The sequence below is a fragment of the Meles meles genome, chromosome 1 (genome assembly GCF_922984935.1).
Source record: "Meles meles chromosome 1, mMelMel3.1 paternal haplotype, whole genome shotgun sequence".
In the NCBI taxonomy this organism is placed as follows: Eukaryota; Metazoa; Chordata; class Mammalia; order Carnivora; family Mustelidae; genus Meles; species Meles meles.
Genome location: NC_060066.1, coordinates 168,228,624 through 168,250,438, shown reverse-complemented (window position 1 = coordinate 168,250,438; position 21,815 = coordinate 168,228,624). Strand labels below are relative to the sequence as shown.

Below are 21,815 nucleotides of genomic sequence, written 5' to 3'. Positions count from 1 at the left end.
AACTTTTCTCATACATATACCTGTTTTTATTTTTCTTTTCTATTTTTTTTTAATATACATATAGCTATAAGCTACAAGGTAATCCTCTTTCCCTAATCAATACTACCCGTATATATAAACCAGTATTATTCTCCCTTTATTTCTGAGAAGTTGAGTCCTTTAACAAAGATATCAAGGTACACCTAGGAAGAATCAAAATAACCTTCCCCGCCCACATCGAGGATTTATAACCACCCTCCCATCTTCTTCTGTCAGTGTTTCTGTGTATTTGTTTTTGTTCTGGTGTTATATAAATCTCATCCTTGGGGTTCATTTCGGCTGGGTTCTTTTTTTCCTTGTCATTAACCTTTGTCAGTCTTTTTGTTTGTCTGCTTCTGTTTGTATACCTTATAAATCTATTTTTGTGGCTCTTTTTTCTCTCTTTCTCTTTTTTTCTTTTTCTTTCTTTTTGGTGGTGACTTCCGATTGCTCCAAAACTTATGAGGGTGCACCTTGCCTGGATCGTGGTTAATATATTCAGCTATACATCCCCTCAACCACCTCTCACCAAAATGACTAGAAGGAGGAACACCCAACAGAAGAAAAATTAAGGGACTGTGCCCTCCTGATCAGAACTATTGGATATGGACATAAATAATATGTCAGAAAGGGAATTCAGGGTAACAATTATCTAGGCAATGTCTAGGTTAGAGAAAACCATTGATGACAATGTAGAATCTCTAAGAGCGGAAGTGACAGCTGACCTGGAAGAAGTTAAAAATGCTATCAATGAGATCCAATCCAATCTAAATACTCTTAACAGCTAGGGTTACCAAGGCAGAAGACAGAATTAGTGATCTAGGGGACAAAATGATAGAGAAAAAGAATCAGGAGGAGGCATGGAACAAACAGCTTAGAAGCCATGAAAACAGAATTAGGGAAATGAATGATACCATGAAACATTCCAATCAGAATTATTGGGATCCCTGAGGGGGTGGAAAAAGACAGAAGACTAGAAGATATAGTTGAACAAATTCTGGATGAAAATTTTCCCAATCTGGGGAACGGAACAAGCATTCATGTCCTAGAGGCAGAAAGAACACCCACCAAGATCAACGAATCTAGAAAGACCTCAAGGCACTTAAGTGTGAAACTCATGAATCGTAATTTTAGACAAGAGCTCCTGAGGGCAGCTAGGGGGAAGAGATTCTTAATGTACAGAGGACGGTCCATCAGAATAATGTCAGACCTGTCCACAGAAACCTGGGAAGCCAGAAAGGGTTGGCAAGAGATATTCAGGGCACTAAATGAAAGAACATTCAACCAAGAATACTTTATCCAGCAAGGTTGACATTCAAAATGGATGGAGAGATAAATAGCTTCCAAGACTGGCAAGGTTTAAAAGAGTATGTGGCCACCAAGCCAGCACTACAAGAAATATTAAGGGGGATTCTGTAAAAGACGAAAGAACCCAAGAGTGACATAGACTGGAAATTTACAGAGACAATCTTAGAAACAAGGACTTCACAGGCAACATGATGTCAATAAAAATGTATCCTTAAATAATCACTCTCAAAGTGAATGGCCTAAATGCTCTCATAAAATGGAACAAGATTGCAGACTGGATAAAATGATAGGACCTGTCCATATGTTGTCTATAAGAGGCACATTTGGAACCTAAAGATACATCCAGACTGAAAGTGAAGGGATGGAGAAACATCTTTCATGCCAATGGGCCTCAAAAGAAAGCTGGGGTAGTGATTCTCATATCAGATAAATTAGATTTTAAGCTAAAGACTGTATGGAGTCAAGAGATAGACAGGGACACTACATCATTCTTAAAGGGTCTATCCACCCAGAAGATCTAACAATTGTAAATATTTATGCCCCCAGTATGGGAGCAGCCAACTACATAAGCCAACTATTAACCAAAATAAAAAATAATATTGATATGAATACATTAATAGTAGGGCTTCTTAACACGCCACTCTCAGTAATAGATCATCCAAGCAGAATATCAATAAACGAGCTTTGAATGACACATTGGACCAGATGGACCTCATAGATATATACAGAACATTCCACCCTAAAATGACAAAATACTCATTCTTCTCAAGCGCACATAGAACTTTCTCCAGAAGAGACCACATACTGGGTCACAAATCAGGGCTTAAACGATACCAAAAAACAGATTATTCTCTGCATATTCTCAGACCACAATGAAAATGGAACTCAACCACAAGAAAAAGTTTGGAAGGAATTCAAACACTTGGAAGCTAAAAACCTCCCTGCTTAAGAATGTTTGGATCAACCAGGAAATCAAAGAAGAACTTAAGCAATTCATGGAAACCAATGAGAATGAAGATACTTCAGTCCAATACCTATGGGATATTTCCCCCTTAGGCAGTCCTAAGGGGGAAATACATAGCCATCCAAGCCTCCCTCCCAAAAAAAAAAAAAAAAAAAAAAAAAATCCAGAATGCACAAGCTCTCTTTACACCTTAAAGACTGGAAAACCAACAACAGATTAAGCCAACCCTGCGCACAAGAAGGGAAATAATCAAGATTAGAGCAGAGATCATTGAGATAGAAACTAGAGGTACAGTAGAACATATCAATGAAACTAGAAGTTGATTCTTTGAAAGAATCAATAGGCTCAATAAACCACTGGCCAAACTAATCCAAAAGAAAAGAGAGAAGACCCAAGTTAATAAAATTATGAATAAAAGGGGAGAGATCACAACTAATGCCAAGGAAGTAGAAACAATCATCAGAAATTGTTATCAGGGGACACCTGGGTGGCCCAGTGGGTTAAAGCCTCTGTCTTCAGCTCAGGTCATGATCCCAGGGCCCTGGGATCGAGCCCCACATCAGGCTCTCTGCTCAGCAGGGAACCTGCTTCCTCCTCTCTCTCTCTGCCTACTTGTGATCTCTGTCTGTCAAATAAATAAATGAAATCTTTTTAAAAAATTGTTATCAACAGTTATATGCCTGTAAGTTAAGCAACCTATAAAAAATGGAGGCATTCCTGGAAACCTATGCACATTCAAGACTGAATCAGGAAGAAATTGACAACCTGAATAGACCAATATCTAGTAACAAGATTGAAGCAGTGATCAGAAACTTCCCAAAAAACAAGAGCCCAGGACCTGACAGATTATTCTCTGCATTAATTCCCTGGGGAATTCTACCAAACATTCAAAGAAGAAATAATACCTATTCTCCTGAAGCCATTTCAAAAAGTAGAAACAGAAGGAAAGCTTCCAGACTCTATGAAGCCAGCTTATTCTGATCCCCAAACCAGGCAAAGATCCCACCAAAAAGGAGAATTTCAGACTAATATCTCTGATGAATATGGATGCCAAGATTCTCAACAAGATCATAGCTAATAGGTTCCAACATTACATTAAAAATGTTATCCAGGGGGTGCCTGGGTGGCTGAGTGGGATAAAGCCTCTGCCTTCGGCTCGGGTCATGATCCCAGGGTCCTGGGATCGAGCCCTGCATCAGGCTCTCTGCTCTGCTTCCTCCTCTCTCTCTGTCTGCCTCTCTGCCTACTTGTGACTTCTATCTGTCAAATAAATAAAATCTTTAAAAAAAAAAAAAAGTTATCCAGCATGACCAGGTGGCATTTATCCCTGGGATGCAAGGGTGATTCAGCATTCGCAAATCAATTAATGTCATAGAACAAATCAGTAAGAGAAGAGAGAAGAACCACATGGTCCTCTCAATTGATGCAGAAAAAGCATTTGACCAGCTACAGCATCCATTCCTGATTAAAACGTTTCAAAGTATAGGGATAGAGGGAACATTCCTCAACTTCATAAAATCTATCTATGAACAAACCCACAGCGAATATCATCCTCAATGGGGAAAAGCTGGCAGCCTTCCCTTTGAGATCAGAAACACGACAAGGATGCCCACTCTCATCACTCTTACTCAGCATAGTACTAGAAGTCCTAGCAACAGCAAACAGACAACAAAACGAAAGAAAAATATTCAGATTGGCAAAGAAGAATTCAAACTCTCTCTTCGCAGATGACATGATACTTTAAATGGAAAACCCAAATCACCTCGCTCCCAATCTACTAGAACTCATACAGCAATTCAGTAATGTGGCAGGATACAAAATCAATGTACAGAAATCAGTTGTTTTCTCATACACTAACAATGAAAATATAGAAAGGGAAATTAGAGAATCGATTCCATTTACTATAGCACCAAGAACCATAAGATACCTGGGAATCAAGCTAACCAAAGAGGTAAAAGATCTTTACTCAAGGAACTACAGAACACTCATGAAAGAAATTGAAAAAGACACGAAAAGATGGAAGAGCTTTCCATGCTCATGGATCAGAAGAATAAACATTGTTAAAATGTCTATACTGCCTAGAGCAATCTATACTTTCAATGCCATCTTGATCAAAATTGCACCAGCATTTTTCAAAGTGCTGGAACAAACAATCCTAAAATTTGTACAGGACCAGAAGAGACCCCAGATAGCTAAGGAAATGTTGAAAAGGAAAACAAAACTGGGGGCATCATGTTGCCTGATCTCAAGCTTTACTACAAAGCTGTGATCATCAAGACAGCATGGTACTGGCATAAAAACAGACACATAGACCAGTGGAACAGACTAGAGAGCCCAGATATGGACTCTCCACTCTATGGTCAAATAATCTTTGATAAAGCAGGAAAAAATATACAGTGGAAAAAAGTCTCTTCAACAATTGGTGCTGGAAAAATGGACAGCTGTGTGTAGAAGAATGAAACTGGACCATTCTCTTACACTATACACAATGATAAACTCAAAATGGATCAAAGACCTCAACTTGAGGCAGGAATCTTTCAAAATCCTGGAGGAGAACATAGGCAGTAACCTCTTCAACATCGACCATAGCAACTTCTTTCAAGACATGTCTCCAAAGACAAAGGAAACAAAAGGGAAAATTAAATTTTAGGACTTCATCAAGATCAAAAGCTTCTGCACAGCAAAGGGAAAAAAGTCAACAAACAAAACAAAGAGGCAACCAACAGAATGGGAGAAGATATTCACAAATGACACTATAGGCAAAGGGCTGATACCTAAGATCTAAGAACTCCTCAAACTCAACACATACAAAACAGAAATGACGTCAAAAAATGGGCAGAAGACATGAACAGACACTTCTCCAAAGAAGACACCCAAATGGCTAACAGACACACAAATGACTAACAGACACATTAAAAAATGTTCATTATCATTAGTCATCAGGGAGATTCAAAACCACATTGAGATACCACCTTATGACAGTTAGAATGGCAAAATTAACAAGACAGTAAACAAGCATTGGAGCGGATGTGGAAAAAGGGGAACCCTCTTACACTGTTGGTGAGAATGCAAGTTGGTATAGCCAGTTTGGAAAACAGTGTGGAGATTTCCTTAAGAAATTAAATATAGAGCTACCTATAACCCTGCAATTGCACTACTGGGTATTTACTCCATAGATACTGCTGTAGTGAACAGAAGGGCCATCTGTACCCCAGTGTTTGTAGGAGCAATGGCCACAATAGCCAAGCTGTGGAAAGAACCAAGATGCCCTTCAACAGACGAATGGATAAAGAAGATGTGGCCAATATATACAATGGAGTATTATGCCTCCATCAGAAAGGATGAATACCCAACTTTTGTAGCAACATGGACGGGACTGGAAGAGATTATGCTGAGTGAAATAAGTCAAGCAGAGAGAGTCAAGTATCATACAGTTTCACTTACTTGTGGAGTGTAAGGAATAACACAGAGGACATGGGGAGATGGAGAGGAGAAGTGAGTTGGGGGGAATTGGAGGGGGAGAAAAACCAAGAGAGACTGTGGACTCTGAGAAACAAACTAAGGGTTTTGGAAGGGAGCGGGATGGGGGGTTGGGAGGGCCTGGTTGTGGGTGTTAAGGAGGGCACGTAGTGCATGGAACACTGGGTGTGGTGCATAAACAATCTTGGAACACTGAAAAAATTAAATTAAAAAATAGGATTTAAAGTTTAAATTGTTTGTTTTCAGCCTCTCACGTCCATTATTTCAGCATACTTTATTAACCAGTTTGCTTATTCTTGAATTTCGTTTATGTGTCTTCAAATCCACAGAAAATTTAACACATGGATACATGACGGGTTGGCTTTGGGCTACAGTGTGTACATGGATGGAACATAGACTGTGGAGTCAAATTTAAGCCCCTCCTCTATTTAAGTTTATTAGCTGTTCTGTGCTGGGCAAGTTAAACTCACACTTAGTATCTTCAGCTGTAAAAGTAAATGGTGTACTCGTCTGATACCAGTGAGGTGCTCAAGAAATAGAATGTTAAAAATATATAACATTGTTACAGTGTTCACTATATGACAGGCACTTTTCTAAGCACTTTTTTGGTATTCACTCAGAAATCCTCATAAGAACACTTGAAGTGAGAATTATAATTATCTCTCTTTCATGGATAAGGAAGCTGAGGTCCAAGGAGGCTAAGTAACTCGTTCACAGTTATAAGCTAGTAAGTTCTCAGTCCCACATTTGAACTTTCTGTCAGTCTAATTCCTGAGTCCAGACTCTTAACCACTATGCTAACTTGCCTCTTATAAATAGCACATTTTGCTATAAAAGTATTCGATTCTATCTGACCAAACTTTATTAGATCTTAGAGCCTACCAGGAACCTTAGATACACTTGAACCTTGTCTCTCAAACTTGTGTGTATAGTATTACATCAACATTGTAGCTTTCTGAGGGGACCATCAGATATTACTATCCCATACAGTTCAGTATCAGCACTGGAGATGCGAAGTGTCAGCTTTCAAAGAGTTACTATAGGAAGATAGACATGTGAATGATGCTTGTATTATGTGATACCTGCAATCGTGGAACAGTGGAGCATTATAATAGGCAGGTGTGTTGGGTCATATATACATGAAAAGCGACAGATGTTTTCTCTTGCTGGTAACCTCAGTTCAGGTAACTCTTAAAGGGTTTTTAAAGAATGAGATTCTGCCAAGTTAGAAATCTGCCCTGGTTGCTAGTGTCAGTCTCTTTAATTTAAATAAAGAGTTATAAAGAAATGGTTGGGAAATCGTGAAATGGTGGCCTGTGAAATCTGAAACAAGAAGAAGAAACCTAGTTCCCATTCATTAAAGATACAAGTATAGGAAAACTGAGCTCGTTTTCTGATTTTTTTGTACCAGCAAAGACAGTGCAGAATTGATGTGTTTTTACAGCTGGCACGTAAGTATCTGACATCTTTAAATGCAGGCATATGTAGTTCCATGATAAAATGTCTTCTTTTTAAAAAATATTTTCTGGTTGGTAACCTACTGTACTTATACTCTTATTATACCTAGCCACTGACAATTGTTGGGCATTCGTTATTGCTATGAAATGCAAACTTCGTGAGTTAAATTGCACGGGTGAACCTTCATAGATCCATAACTATGTTGATTTTCAATACAAGTAAATATGTATGATTCATCCTACAACAGGCTGAGCAGAGAGCGCATCCGGGAATTGCAGCAGCAGATTGAGGACCTCCAGAAGTCTTTACAGGAGCAAGGCTCCAAGGCTGAAGGAGAAAGTGTAAGTGACTTAAGCATTGTGATAATTTGCTGTGTGTGGACTCTCAGCCATGGGTCCTGATGCCCAAATTAGTCCTGTATTTGAAAGTCCTACACTTATCTTTGGGGGTGCCCTTGAATACCGTATATATCTGCATAAAGATGCAGTGATTTTGCCAACTTGGAACCTATCCGTTAATCGTATGTCTTGGAAGGTGATTTCTATCTGTCCTACTTCAACAGCTACACCTAAATTCGTAGGAATTCCTGATTGAGAGCATGCTGCAAGTGAGGTCTTCACAGCTCTTTCTCAGGCTTGAGAAAAGGCCTAGTAAGTGTAGTCAGTGGTCAGAATTGAGGAAAACTTAACAGGAAGAAGAGAGTAAGACAATGATTTCTACTATAGAGCATTGGAGAAGTGGATCACACCAAACTCCAGGGGACAGAAACCTTAATGCAGTTTTGAAGACTTCAGTAACTCCTTATTTCTTCCCTCCTTGCATGCGGACTTAGGGCCTCGCCATTTCTAATGGGCTTAGATGGCAAACATTCTAGGAGGCAGATGAGAGGACTCAGCAGAGATCGAACAGCCCAAATCTGAGTATAGCTAGCAGTGTGTCTACAGTTGGATCTCTGTGTGCAGTGGAGAAAGGAAGTAACAGTGGAGGAGGAAGGCATTTAACCACAACAACAGCAAAAAGATAGGGCTCAGTGTACATAGACAGAACATGAGGTGGTTGTACCTGTGTTGACGGGGGAGATGGTTACGAAGAGTAGATGAAGAGATGAGGGAGAAGACTGAAAGGGTTGTGTTTCCTCTCTTTTATATGCTTTATATGATTTTCTCTTTTTTCCCCGGGGGCTTGGAAAATAGAAATCGTCTCATGCATGGCGGCATCTCGTATGTGCATATATACGGTATTGTAACCTCTCTAATACAAATATTTTTCTAAGCCAATTAGGGAATACTTTTAAAATGGGATCTATTTTGGGGGAGTACATTTTTGGATTGCAGTATTTTTAAAAGATTTTATGTTTCTCTTTTTAAAAGGTATTAGTGTCTGAGTTATATTTCAGATTATATATTTTAAACCCTTCATTTATCTAGTCAGTAGAGGATCTTGAACCAGTATTGCAATTTAAAGTCCTCCTTTTTAAAGAGGAAGTTTGTGTTTTAAATTTTATTTTTTAACAAAATTTACTTCATTTTGATGTTAATATTAAAGTGCTTACATTTGTAATGATAAAGCTTTATTATAAAGATAATTATTTAAGTCTATTCTTCATTAAAGGCCTAAAATCTTAAAATTTATATTTTAAGTAATGATTTTTAAGTGTTTGATACTCCTCAGTATATCACATTCAGCTTGCATTTGCTATTTTTCTTCAGGTTTAAATTTTATTTCATGGTTTTGAAATATGAAGAAATAGGAAGCATTTTTCTTTTTACTATTGTACTCATCCTTCTTTCATTTCCTAACCTCCTTTCCTTTCCCTTTGAAGTCAATAATACCTAAAATTTTGTTTTTACAAGTGTGTTATTAGAAATACAAATTTTAAAAACATTTATAATTTTAAGTAATATACTTCAAAAGGAAGTAAAGAGATTTTGATGTCTGGAAAATTTATCTTTGTCACAATAGTTATCTTACAGCAACTTTTTTTAATTTTTATAGTCCAGCAAACTAAAGCAGAAGTTGGAAGCTCATATGTAAGTAAAACTGATATTTCATTTCAAATATGAAAGGGGAAGGGTTTTAAAAACTTCTAACATTAGTGTCCTTTTCTGATTTCATTTGTAAGAAAAATCCCCTGATGGCAATTAACGCTTCATCACTGCCACCAAGAAGCGAAAAGAACAATGTTCTAAAATGTTCAGCCTGCCTGCCAGTGATCCCAGATCCTACATTTTTCAATCATTAATGTCATTTGAAGAGTTTACAAAGCAGACAACTGTCACAACTTGACTATGTGATGTGGGATGTTTAACAAATAAAATATTTCCTTTGACTTTCTTAGGAAGCAAGGATGACAAGGGAAAAAAATTAACATTTTTAGCACCTATCATGTGCCAGGCAGCTTACCTTCTCACAGCAACCCCTATAATATTTGGCAGGTATTACTCCCATTTCACAGGTGAGGAGATTCAGGATCAGAAAGTGATTTGCCCACAGTCCACAGATATTATGTGGCAGAAATCAGTTTTCATTTTTAGGTCTGTTTGCTTCAAAAACTCCATGCTCTTTCCACTACTTAGGGAAAAACTAACTGAGGTCCAGGAAGAATTACAGAAGAAACAAGAACTCATTGAAGATCTTCAGCCAGATGTAAACCAGAACGGTAGGTATTTGTAAAAACCTGGATCAGACTACATCTAAGGACTTGCCCTCTTTAGTTGAAGGATGCAAGAACTGTGTACCGGTTTCTGGACACTCCAGAAATACATACATTGCAAAGAAGAACCGTGATAATTTTCTAGTGATTTAAGTAATCAATAAATGATCCAATCTTAAAGCAAAAAAAAAATCCAATAAAATGAACTGATTGATATATAGGAGTATCAAACATTGTAAAATATAGTAGAATTAATACTATGGAAATATAAATAAAATAATGTATAATCAAATTAAAATAACCTTTAAACATGTGTAGAAGGAATGCTTTATTTTCTAATGATTGTGATTATATTGTAAAGTGTATTTGCTCATTGAAACACTGGAGACAAAGGAGAAAAGTAGCTAGATAAAGCAGATTACAGATATTTTTTAAGAAAGAATAATACGAACTGATCAAGAATGTATTGGTTGTAGTTCAAAGTTTTAGATAAGAATTCATTACAAAGAAGAAATAAACATTTTTAAGTTATCTTATCAGTCTTTAGAAAAAATATGATAGAGTTTTTGTGTGAAAAGGGAGTATTTTAAATCAGTCATGTTTCATTTCCTTTTCAATAACAGCACAAAAGATCAGTGAACTTGAAGCTGCTCTTCAGAAGAAAGATGAAGATATGAAAGCAATGGAGGAGAGATATAAAATGTACTTGGAGAAAGCAAGAAATGTGAGTGACTAATCTTTCGGAGCCCAAGTCTTCTGACTCAGTTTCTTATTAGGCCAGTTCCGTCTGTGGGACTGTTTCTCCTGTCTCTGGGTCCCATCACTTTGTTCCCTCCCGCCTGCCTTGTGGGTCAGTTCTCATGCTCTCTCACTCTCACTCATGAGCATCGGGTAAAACAAACATGGGACTTTATTGGGACAGTTTCAGTGGGGACTGGAGTGACCTCATTAGGGGAGATGACTGTTAGGAAGTATGGAGGCGTTAGCTCTTAAAGTGAAAGTTTGCCTTTTGTGAAAATTTAGCTCTTAGGACTTGTTTAAAATTGTTTTAGTCTTCAGTCTAGATGAGACAGTTAAACACTATTCAGTTGATGTTTTCCAGACTTAATATTTTTTGTCTTATTTCAAACTTAAATATCTGTAAGTACTATTCTCATAATATCTTCTATTCCATGAATACTGGATATTTTCCTAATTAATTGTAAGTATTCTCTCAGAGAATGTTAATATATTTTTTCTAGTTATTGAATAAAAGGATTATATGATGATGCTTTAAAATGTTGCTAATATGTTTGTTCTTTTTATGTTTAAGCTTTATAAGTTGTATATCGTACCTGCATCAATAGCTAAACCTCACAGTCTCAGAAGGTAGAAGTTACTTCTTGATCACAGGAAGCCCATTGTTCAGTGGGGGAGACGGTCTGTCCTGTGCAATCTGCCAGAGCCCCCAGCTGACAGAGGCTTTGCCTCCTTGAACATGGCGCTCCCAAGCTCACTGGAGATAGTCCAGCTGGTAGATGAGGGAGGCCAGCCTTGACTGCACTAGAGGAGAGTTGTGACGGGGCAGGCCTGGGAGCCCTGAACCACTTTCACCCTCATTTCAGTGGGCAGAACTCAGGCACCCAGCTCCACCCACCTAGAGAGCCCTGCTAAACATATGCAGTCAGGCCCTGCCACCGTCCTGTTTCTCTCAACTGCAAAAGTGTAAATGCTCTTAGTCACAAGCAGTGTCTTTGTAGTGTGTCTTTGTAGTTAAATTATGATTTAACTCTGCTTTTATAATGTGACCTCTATGAGGGCAGATACCAAGTCTCCTGCATCCCCACTGTCCCCATCAGTGCCTCGCATATTCGGCACTCAGCAAATTGTTTTGAATGACCTGCAGGAATGTTTAACATACTACCTTTTAGTCTTTTTCCTTTACCTCTATAAATATAGGTGAAATCTTCCTAAGTCTTTAGATCATTTTAAATCTTTGTTAATAGATTTGTAATTACATCATACCGACGATCTTGTTATTGGAAATTTGTTTGTTCCTGATGTACAACTGAGATTTCTGAGTTAATTTTTTGTTATACTGCTGGTTGAGTCTCTGAACAACATTCTGACTGAGTGTCTTTTACCTAGCTTTTAGTAATTTCCATAAATGTGATTGAGCCATCCTCTGGTTTGCAGATAAAATCACCAATTTCCATTATATTGATCCTTATGTATTGAATTACATTTAACTAGGTAATGGTAGTAGAAAATATTGTTGCTATGAATTTTTTTGATACTTTGTACAATCGGTAAGTTCCCATATAATTATCAAATTCATCTTAATTAAAAAAATACTCGTCATTATAAAATATGAACACTTATGGAAAGTGTTATTTCAAGACCTTATTGCTCAAACTTAATAACACTAAAGTACTGTCTGAGTACCAAGCCTTGGAGAAAGGAAATTTTATTTGGGGAGAGGGATCTTTCCATTTTTGTACTGAAGTTTGATAACCATTGTACCTTTATGGAAATGCTATTTATGTTTTTCAAATTTAATTGCCAAATAAGCCATAGTTTGTACCTGGATAATTTTACTTTCTGGATATTTTACCACTTTATTTACAGAGATACTATAGATGATGATACTATATTTCAATACTTTATAAGATAAAGTAAATGTAAAATATAATTTTTCTTCTTTAAACAGGTAATAAAAACTTTAGATCCCAAATTAAATCCAGCATCAGCTGAAATAATGCTACTTAGAAAGCAGTTGGCAGAGAAAGAGAGAAGAATTGAGATTCTAGAGGTAAAATTTTCATATTCACACATTTCTTTTGAATTATCCTGTGTAACTCTGGTGATTAATTGCTGTCACATATCTGCTGTAAATGATCAAGTCTCGCAAGAGGTTGATTGTGGTCAGAAGTTAGAGATGTCATGTTTTAGCACTCTGTGTTTATTACTGAGTCTTGCTAGCCCATGAGATTGGTCTCTGTGAGCGTATGTACTCTGCTGCTTTGTATCTCTCTTCCCCACAACAGCCAATCGTGTGGCTATCCCTTAGTATCTAGTAGAGTTCTGCTGTATTAGCCCCTTTTAAAATTATACAGATTAGAGTTCATTCAGAAAATATGAAAGAAAGAAGGGAGGAAGGGAAAGGAAAAGGACCAAACTCACCTTTTAAAAAGGGTACTATACTCAGTTAACCAGATTTTCTTTCTCTTTTCTTCTCCCTGTTCCTTGAACACTTGAACCTAAGTAAACTCCTTAGCTGCAATTCCTAGGGGAAGAAAGTGCTCACAGAATCCAGTAAGCCCTTGCACTAAAGTAGCAGTATTGGTTATTAATCATGCACAGCTAGTGATGACATCTTTTCATTAATTAGCTGAGTCTTTTAAGTTTTAAAAGTTATCTTTGTACTAATGATATCATTTTTACTAGCTGAGTTATGTATTTCAGTCTGAAATTGTATGTTCATAGATTTTATGATTAGGCATGTTGTAGTTTCCTTTGCAAAATGTTTTCTGTCATATATGTTATAGCATGATGCCCATGATACAGAAAGCATACAAGAAATGGGGGAGGCATGTGAGCATCTTGCTGTAGGAACATTGATGATTTAGTTTATAGCTTTTTATATGAGTGAGTTGTATCAAGTGCTCAGTGAAATTATAATATTTGCTATATTCGAGGAATTAAGACATGGATGTTGAGGGTAGTATGCAGACATGGCCACAGGCAGTCTAGTATACAGATCACCAAGAATGAAGAGATAAAAATTTGTGTTAAGCTTTATAGGAATTTTAAAGGATTTTCTGGGATATGTTCTACTATATCCTCTTTCTCCTTCATTTTCGCTCCTCCATAGGTGCAGCTCTGTTTTATCATTTAAGCCAGTTGCTACTTTCTTTTCTAGAGGTAGGGACAGTAGCATGAGAATCATCAGTTTCTTGTTGTTGTTGAACATCTGTTCTCCCAGCAAAGTTTCTGAAATAAATATTTACTAGTCATGGTCTTACTTTTTTCCTAAGGGCATTGTGTGTGCATTCTCCATGATTCTGTTCAGATTTTGACTGCTTTATGCTGCACAGAGCATTTTTTAAATTCTAAATGAGCACAGTGAAAAATGATTCCATTTTTGGTAGTTTCAGTTTATTTCTGGGATCTTGATAATCCTTGTATCTTTTTCTAGAGTGAATGTAAAGTAGCAAAATTCCGTGATTATGAAGAAAAACTCATTGTTTCTGCCTGGTACAATAAGGTGAGTTGATATGCAGCTAGTGATTGGATGTTGTGTTTATCAAACATTTTGACCATGAACTATAGGAGGAAATACATTTTATACCAAAAATCAGTACCTGTACATGTTTACATATATAACTGAACAGAAGTTACCCTGTGTACCTTATACTCCGGTATCTCCTGTCATATTCTCTCTCTCTCTCTCTTTTTTTTTTTAACATTAGTCATACTTAAAATTGTATATTTTAGTTTGATGTTTTTGGTTGATTTTGATCTCAGAATCACTAAATCGATTTTGTGACTCATCAACTTTTAGTTGATACACATGAAGCACACATATAACAGTTCATAAATATTTCAAAAATTGTCTTATTTGAGTGAGAATATTTGATTTGTGCTTCATATGAGTTTCTGTAGAAGTAGGAATATCTGTGCAATGCAAAATTAAGTGCGTCTAGTACTCAACATTTATTTTAACATCCCAGAAAGCCTCTGTATCTTCCACTGTTTTTTTTTTTTTTTAATCAGGAATGCTCTTCAGTAATTGTCTGTTATAACGAGAGAGTAGTATAAAATTATTTGAAGTGTATTTTATTTTATCATCCTTATTCTCAGCAAGATGTTTTCATAGTATTTCATGATGTATATAGTTCTTTTGGGTTATTTTAATCTACAGAGAGAGTAGACACAGCCATTATCTACATTAGCTGCTGCTTATTTAGTATGAGAGAATATCAGTTTATAGACTCTGTCCGTGTGTGAACGCGGTGCTTCACCACACAGAACTGGGTGCCCTGCTTCAAACATGCCCGCTCTTCTGTGTCACTGTACTTTTTGTCTGCTCTTTCCTTCCCTTCTCTGTTTGGTAAAATCCGGCTTAATTTAACAAGGCTGTGAAGGAAATTATAGGCAAGGTGTTCCTGGAACCTTCTGTCATGAATCAGTCAGCCTAGTTAGGAGGGAACTGTGTATTATTTTCTTTGTTCCTCTTGATACATGAATTATTAAATATATTTGAGCCAAATAACACATTATTTATTCATTTTCTACCCATTGTCTTTTTTTTTAATTAATTAATTTATTTTCAGCGTAACAGTACTCATTGTTTTTGCACCACACCCAGTGCTCCATGCAATACGTGCCCTCCCTATTACCCACCACCTGGTTCCCCAACTTCCACCCCCCACCCCTTCAAAACCCTCAGGTTGTTTTTCAGAGTCCATAGTCTCTCATGGTTCATCTCCCCTTCCAATTTCCCACAACTCCCTTCTCCTCTCCATCTCCCCATGTCTTCCATGTTCTTTGTTATGCTCCACAAATAAGTGAAACCATATGATACTTGACTCTCTCTGCTTGACTTATTTTGCTTAGCATAATCTCTTCCAGTCCCGTCCATGTTGCTACAAAAGTTGGGTATTCATCCTTTCTGATGGAGGCACAATACTCCATCCTGTATATGGACCACATCTTCCTTATCCATTCGTCCATTGAAGGGCATCTTGGTTCTTTCCACAGTTTGGCAATTGCTGCAATAAACATTGGGGTACAGATGGCTCTTCTTTTCACTACATCTGTATCTTTGGGGTAAATACCCAGCAGTGCAATTGCAGGGTCATAGGGAAGCTCTATTTTTAATTTCTTCAGGAATCTCCACACTGTTCTCCAAAGTGGCTGCACCAACTTGCATTCCCACCAACAGTGTAAGAGGGTTCCCCTTTCTCCACATCCTCTCCAACACATGTTGTTTCCTGTCTTGCTAATTTTGGCCATTCTAACTGGTGTAAGGTGATATCTCAATGTGGTTTTAATTTGAATCTCCCTGATAGCTAGTGATGATGAACATTTTTTCATGTGTCTGATAGCCATATGTATGTCCTCATTGGAGAAGTGTCTGTTCATATCTTCTGCCCATTTTTTGATATGATTATCTGTTTTGTGTGTGTTGAGTTTGAGGAGTTCTTTATAGATCCTGGATATCAACCTTTTGTCTGTACTGTCATTTGCAAATATCTTCTCCCATTCCGTGGGTTGCATTTTTGTTTTGTTGACTGTTTCCTTTGCTGTGCAGAAGCTTTTGATCTTGATGAAGTCCCAAAAGTTCATTTTCACTTTTGTTTCCTTTGCCTTCCCATTGTCTTTTGAACATTTACTATTTTCTATATATTACACTAGTTACTCATGATTCTAAGCTTAGTAAAATTGTGTTGTGTGGTGAGAAAAAGGAATGATTCCTCTTCCTATGAAACTCACCGTCCACAATCACCATCCTTCGTCATACATCAGTATGTAGATAGGCGATAGTGAACGTCAACTGTGACACGTGCATTAGAAGACCTGTTAGAGCACAAGTTGTTGTACTCATGTGCAGAACTTCTAATTTAGTAGGTCTGGCCAGAGTCTACAGGGGAGAACTTGCATTTTTAACAAATTCCCATTGGTGCAAATGATATTCTGGGGACTACATTTGAGAACCATTGATTTGAGTTTTTCTCTTGTGCTGTGTATTCTCACAGTGGGTAGAGTGAAGACCCAAACACAAAGATTTACCATGGAACCTTTTTTGATTGTTATAATTAAAGTTAACTTTAGTATTATAAGCTACTCTTTTTAATGATTTCAAATTCAGTAGGTTAAAATAGAGAAACTGGATTTTATGCCTTCGTTTCCTCTTCCTTGCTAGTATGATGATGTACAGGTCAATTAGCTTCTGAACTCTTTACTTTTTCTATAAAATGAGGACAGCAGCTTTACAGATTTGGGGGATTAAATGACTTAATTTTTGTGAAAAGAATTTTACAAACTCTAAATAGTCTTGTTATTTGTTTGCTTATGTTTGTTCAGAGTCTAGCATTCCAGAAACTGGGGATGGAATCTAGACTCGTGAGCAGCAGCGGTACCTGCAAGGACCCTGGGGCGTGCGCTCCCGCACGGTCGTTCCTGGCACAGCAGCGGCACATCACCAACACCAGAAGAAACCTCTCTGTCAAAGTTCCTGCTACCACACCCGATTAAACTACAACAGAAAACATAAACAGAAGTGCCCTTAAAATAGTTTGTATCCTTCAGTTAACTTCCAGGTTGAAAAAGAAATTTATGATGGTGGATATCAGTTATTTAAAAATCAGTATGCATAAAATGAATTTTGTCAGCTGACTTTGGAAACAAAATACAGAATTAGCTGTTTCTCTAAGGGAGCACACTTGAGTAATGGAAGATGTAATTAGGCACACATCTCAAACAGTTGTCTTCTGAGAGTGTTGTAAGTTCATATTGACTTGGTTATGTTTTAGTTTAATGTCTTCAGTTTTACCGGTAACTTGGTTAATTTACAATGTGTAATCAGTAGTAAGTAATTTAAAAACATATCTATATTAGTTTTATTGTTTTGGTTATAGAAATAGTCTTGAGGTAGGTACATGGAGAACTATACAAGTTATATTTTTTGACTTGATATATATATATACACATACATATATATGTGTGTGTGTATATATATGTATGGTTTTACCTCTATTTACCTCTATCCATATATATGTATGGTTTTACCTCTATCAAATCTCTCATCAGGTGGGTCTGTTTTATCATGTAATGGAAGATTGGACTATTGCAGTGACTTCTGCCATAGTAAAAGGGACTAGTTGGAGATTCTGCAGATCCAGGAGACTTCACAGTTCTTCTGTGTCCCTGCTATAAACGAGGGCTTCTATACAGCCTGGTTGACATGCTAACGGTATGGAATGAACAGACTTTTACAAAAGGTGATTTTTCTGGTGGGAAGCAAGGCAAAAAATATAATTTGTGTGAAACATTATACCTGTTTTTAGTACGATTATAATTACTGCTTTTAAGCATAAGATAATCAGGGTTTTTGTTGAAAACATACTATAATAGTTTTTTCCTTGCACTGCAAGGAGCTGGTACAGTGCGGAAACAGTCTGGAATCCGTCTGACTTCTGTTTACGAATTTAAGGAACCTGTCTGGGACTCAGTTCTTGGTATTCAGTGCACTTCTGTCCAAAGCTCATCTTTTCACAGGTGTTGTGTTGGGGGGGCCATTTTTAAGAGTCACACTTCAGAACTTTAGTTGAATTAGATCTGTGCTGTCCAGTATCGTAGCCACAAGCCACATGTGGCAATTTCAGTAAAACTAATTAAGATGAAAAATTCAGTTCCTTGGTCATCTGCCACATTTCCAGATGCTCAGCAGCCACGTGTGCCTGGTGGCTAGTGTATTGGAAAGTGCAGATATAACAAACGTCCATCATTGCAAAAAGTTCTGTTGGACCGTGCTGGACTAAACCTTTTTATAGTAACTTTTAAATACTCTTTGATATTTGATGACAAAAGAAGAAAAATGTCAGAGCTATTTCAGATATGAAACAAACTGAATTGTGACATAACAAGCAGTTTGCATTCCTTAGAGTTGAATAGCTTATGTTGTGACGTTCATTATTAACCTTTCCAGCCGTTCAACAACTGCACACCTATCAGCGGATGTTTGAGCCATGTGATCGGGCCCAAGTACTGGCCTCTGCTCTAGGTGTAGAGCAGCAACCATAAACAATATATATAAGCAAAATGGATATTTTTGTGTTCTAATACAATTTTATTTACAAAAACTGGACATAGGATAGATTTGGCCTGCAGTAGACCCCAGTCTGGATTTTGTTGTCAGCCTTTCTTTGAGTATATGAGTATTGTTCCATTTACAGTATTACTCATTTAAATACTTGGTTTCTAGATTTTCTACCAGTCCGTTTTTTTCTAATCACCGACGATACACAAATTTCCTACTACAGTTAGGTCTCTTAAGACTAGGAAGCAGCTCCCAGGATGTGTTGTCTCATCAGGGTTACTTCTGTTGACTACCTCTTAGATTTTGATGTTTTTTTATTGGTGCAATTTTTTTGTTGGTTTGCATTTTTGTATATTCTTAGAGTCTGCTTGCCTGCAACTTTTAGTGAAACGAAATAGCCCTTTGAAAATATTTTAGCATGCTATTAAAATTTTCCAGATATTATGGCATTTTGGTATATTTGGTCAATGTAAAACATCTGCTCCTTTGGTGTTTACTACTTGCTTAGTAGTAGCTATTTTACTACTTGAGATTTTACAAGCTCTTCAAGCTCCCTTTTATTGGAATTTATTGTAAAACATCAATTTCAATAAATTAGTATTTTCACAATTACTCATAGATTTTCAATTATTATATTTGGAATTTCTAAATAATTCATGCAATTTCTGAATTATGACAGAAGGCTAGATTCTTTTTTTTAATAGAGAAAAATTTTGTGATTTATCACTTTTCTAGTTGATAAGTGGAATTTAAGACGCTCAGTATAGAGGTATTTATATAAGAGTAATGTAAAGTTCTGTATTATTGTGATTAATCGTACGGAAATTCAGGAACTGATCAGAAGTGAGATTCTTTTCCACATCTGGTTAATGTAGTGAGATTGACACCCTGTGGGTGGTGCAGCATTATAAATATTCATCACGAACCATGATTTATACATGACTGTGTTGTGAGGCTTGAGTGCATATGCCAGGGAGGAGAAATTCAGCATTTCTCTGTCTGATAAGGAATTGAATGTCTCAGTGATAAAAGATTAAACCACAGACCAATTTGGAAATGATCTGTAATTTTGAGCATTTGCTCTGAGATTAATATTCCTCTTTTTAAAATAAAAAGTGTGTATATGTATGACAGTGATCACTTAATATATTGAGAAATATTTGAAACTCATTCTATTTTTTCAATGAGTAAGGCTATTGAACTGATGATTTAATATAGATTAAGAATTAATGTCTTATCTAGAAACACTAAACTGAGTATCCTTCATTAAAATGTCATCACCTTTGGTAACTGGATTGCTAATTTGAGTGTTAGATAATGCTTCTACATCTACATCTCTTTCTGTATTTTGGCACATTTGGCTCTGTGGGGTGGCTTTTAGGTTACAGTACTGTGTTAGGTTCTCCATATGCATATTTAATGCAAACATTCCTATGTAAAAATGTGTGTGTATGGTTATATGCATACATTCCTATTGTGAACCTGTACATCGCAAAGTAGTTTGGAAATTTGTAAAGCACAACCATTAAAGAAAATAGTGTGCAGTTATTAAACTTGATGTAGCTTCAATGTTTAGTTTAGTTTATAAAAGGTTCTTTCTATTTTCTATGGCAAAGACTTTGACACTTGAAAAATAGAAGCAATACTTGATTTATTTTTGTAAGTATTTAGGATATTATTTTAAATGATTGTCCAATAACAATATAGTAGTTGTGAAAGGTTTTAAATAAACTTCCTGATTTTTGTGTCTGACAGTTACAGTGGATTTTTTAGCGGGCACAAGTGCACTGTTTATTTGCTGCTTTAAATAAAGGACTTCAAATATTTAGTTTGTTAAAGAAAAATAATTGCATCAACTTAATTCCTCTAACTCTGTTTTTCATTTGAATTTTTCGGTGAATAAGAAGATGTGTAAAAGTGATTTGCTGGTGTTCCCTTTTATGTCTCCAGTTTCATCACTGTAATCTAGACATTTTGCATTATCATGAAATCCAGAATATTTCTGGGTTTTCTTTGGCAGAGATTACTACTTACCTCTTCACATCCATTCGCCCCTTCTTCCTTCAGTAAGAGAATGCCATATTTTTAGTTTGTTACATTTGCCATCCAATGATGGGGGGTGGAGCAGGTAGAATAACTATTTCCCAGACACCACTGTAACTAGAGGGGGCCATTTAACTAAGTTCTGGCCAAAAGGGTGTGAATAGTAGTGAGGGGGAACCCTCAGGGACAGTAGAACAAGGAAGAAGACACTTGGATCTCTGATACTGCTGTCCAGTCATACCAGCTGTCACTTCCAGCCCAAATTTCTCATAAGCAGTTTTTTTAAAAGCTACTTAATTTTTTTCCCCAGCATCCTACTTCCCCCCCCCCCCCCATCTCTACATGTTTGTTAAAATGAGTTGTGAAATTTTTAGGAAAATGCAGGTGTTCCGTGTTCTTGGAACAGGTCTTGGGAAGGTTTAATGCTGTTGCTGTTAAGAAATGCTCATAAATAGTTTTTTTATCACACGTTTGAACTTCATGCACCCAATATGCAAAAATGGTGAAAAAAAGTGAAAACTCATCTCAGTTTAGATTGATCCCCATGTTCCCAAACCTACATGATTCTATAAATCTAACTTTCTGAACTTAGCAATAAATTCTGGGCCAACATCATCACGTAATTTTGTGATTAGTTCACTAAGAACAACCGAAGGTTCTTGACCTGCACAGACCAATATGGTGGCTGCAAACCTCAACAGGTATTAAAACATAAACTTTAAGTTTTATTCCCTCACAGCCACACATGCCTCGTGGCTCCAGTGTTGGACAGTTCAAGTAAGGAAATTTCAATCATCACAGAAAATGGAATTGGACAGCTCTGTTCTAGATGCCTAGAAGTTTCTCTGAAGTTTCAGGTGGTTTTGCAATCACAGAAATGTAGTGAAGTAAAACTTGCAGATCTCTTGCTGTACACAATGGCATGCTCAGGCATAGAGCTGTAGTCGGATTCTGAAGCTGGCCATGGTCTTGATGACAAAGCACTCCACTCCCGTGTCGCATGGGCTGCAGCCACTTGCTATCAGTAAGTAGTAAAAGCGTCAATTTAGATGTCTTGCCTCTTGCTTCAGCTCAAATATTTCCCTCTT

At 36.9% G+C, this 21,815-nt stretch overlaps 1 protein-coding gene across 1 annotated transcript in view; it reads left to right on the top strand.

Annotated features, from left to right (window-relative positions):
• The window catches only part of HOOK1 (hook microtubule tethering protein 1), a 66,786-nt gene extending 46,348 nt beyond the window's left edge, over nucleotides 1–20,438 (top strand). Inside the window, exons 16-22 of the mRNA XM_046021672.1 lie at nucleotides 7,476–7,569; nucleotides 9,224–9,258; nucleotides 9,805–9,887; nucleotides 10,505–10,605; nucleotides 12,571–12,672; nucleotides 14,059–14,127; nucleotides 16,950–20,438. Of these exons, the coding sequence (XP_045877628.1) occupies nucleotides 7,476–7,569; nucleotides 9,224–9,258; nucleotides 9,805–9,887; nucleotides 10,505–10,605; nucleotides 12,571–12,672; nucleotides 14,059–14,127; nucleotides 16,950–17,120 (655 nt within the window). The 3' untranslated portion in view covers nucleotides 17,121–20,438. The remainder of the gene's footprint in view (nucleotides 1–7,475; nucleotides 7,570–9,223; nucleotides 9,259–9,804; nucleotides 9,888–10,504; nucleotides 10,606–12,570; nucleotides 12,673–14,058; nucleotides 14,128–16,949) is intronic.
• Nucleotides 20,439–21,815: the final 1,377 nt, after the last annotated feature.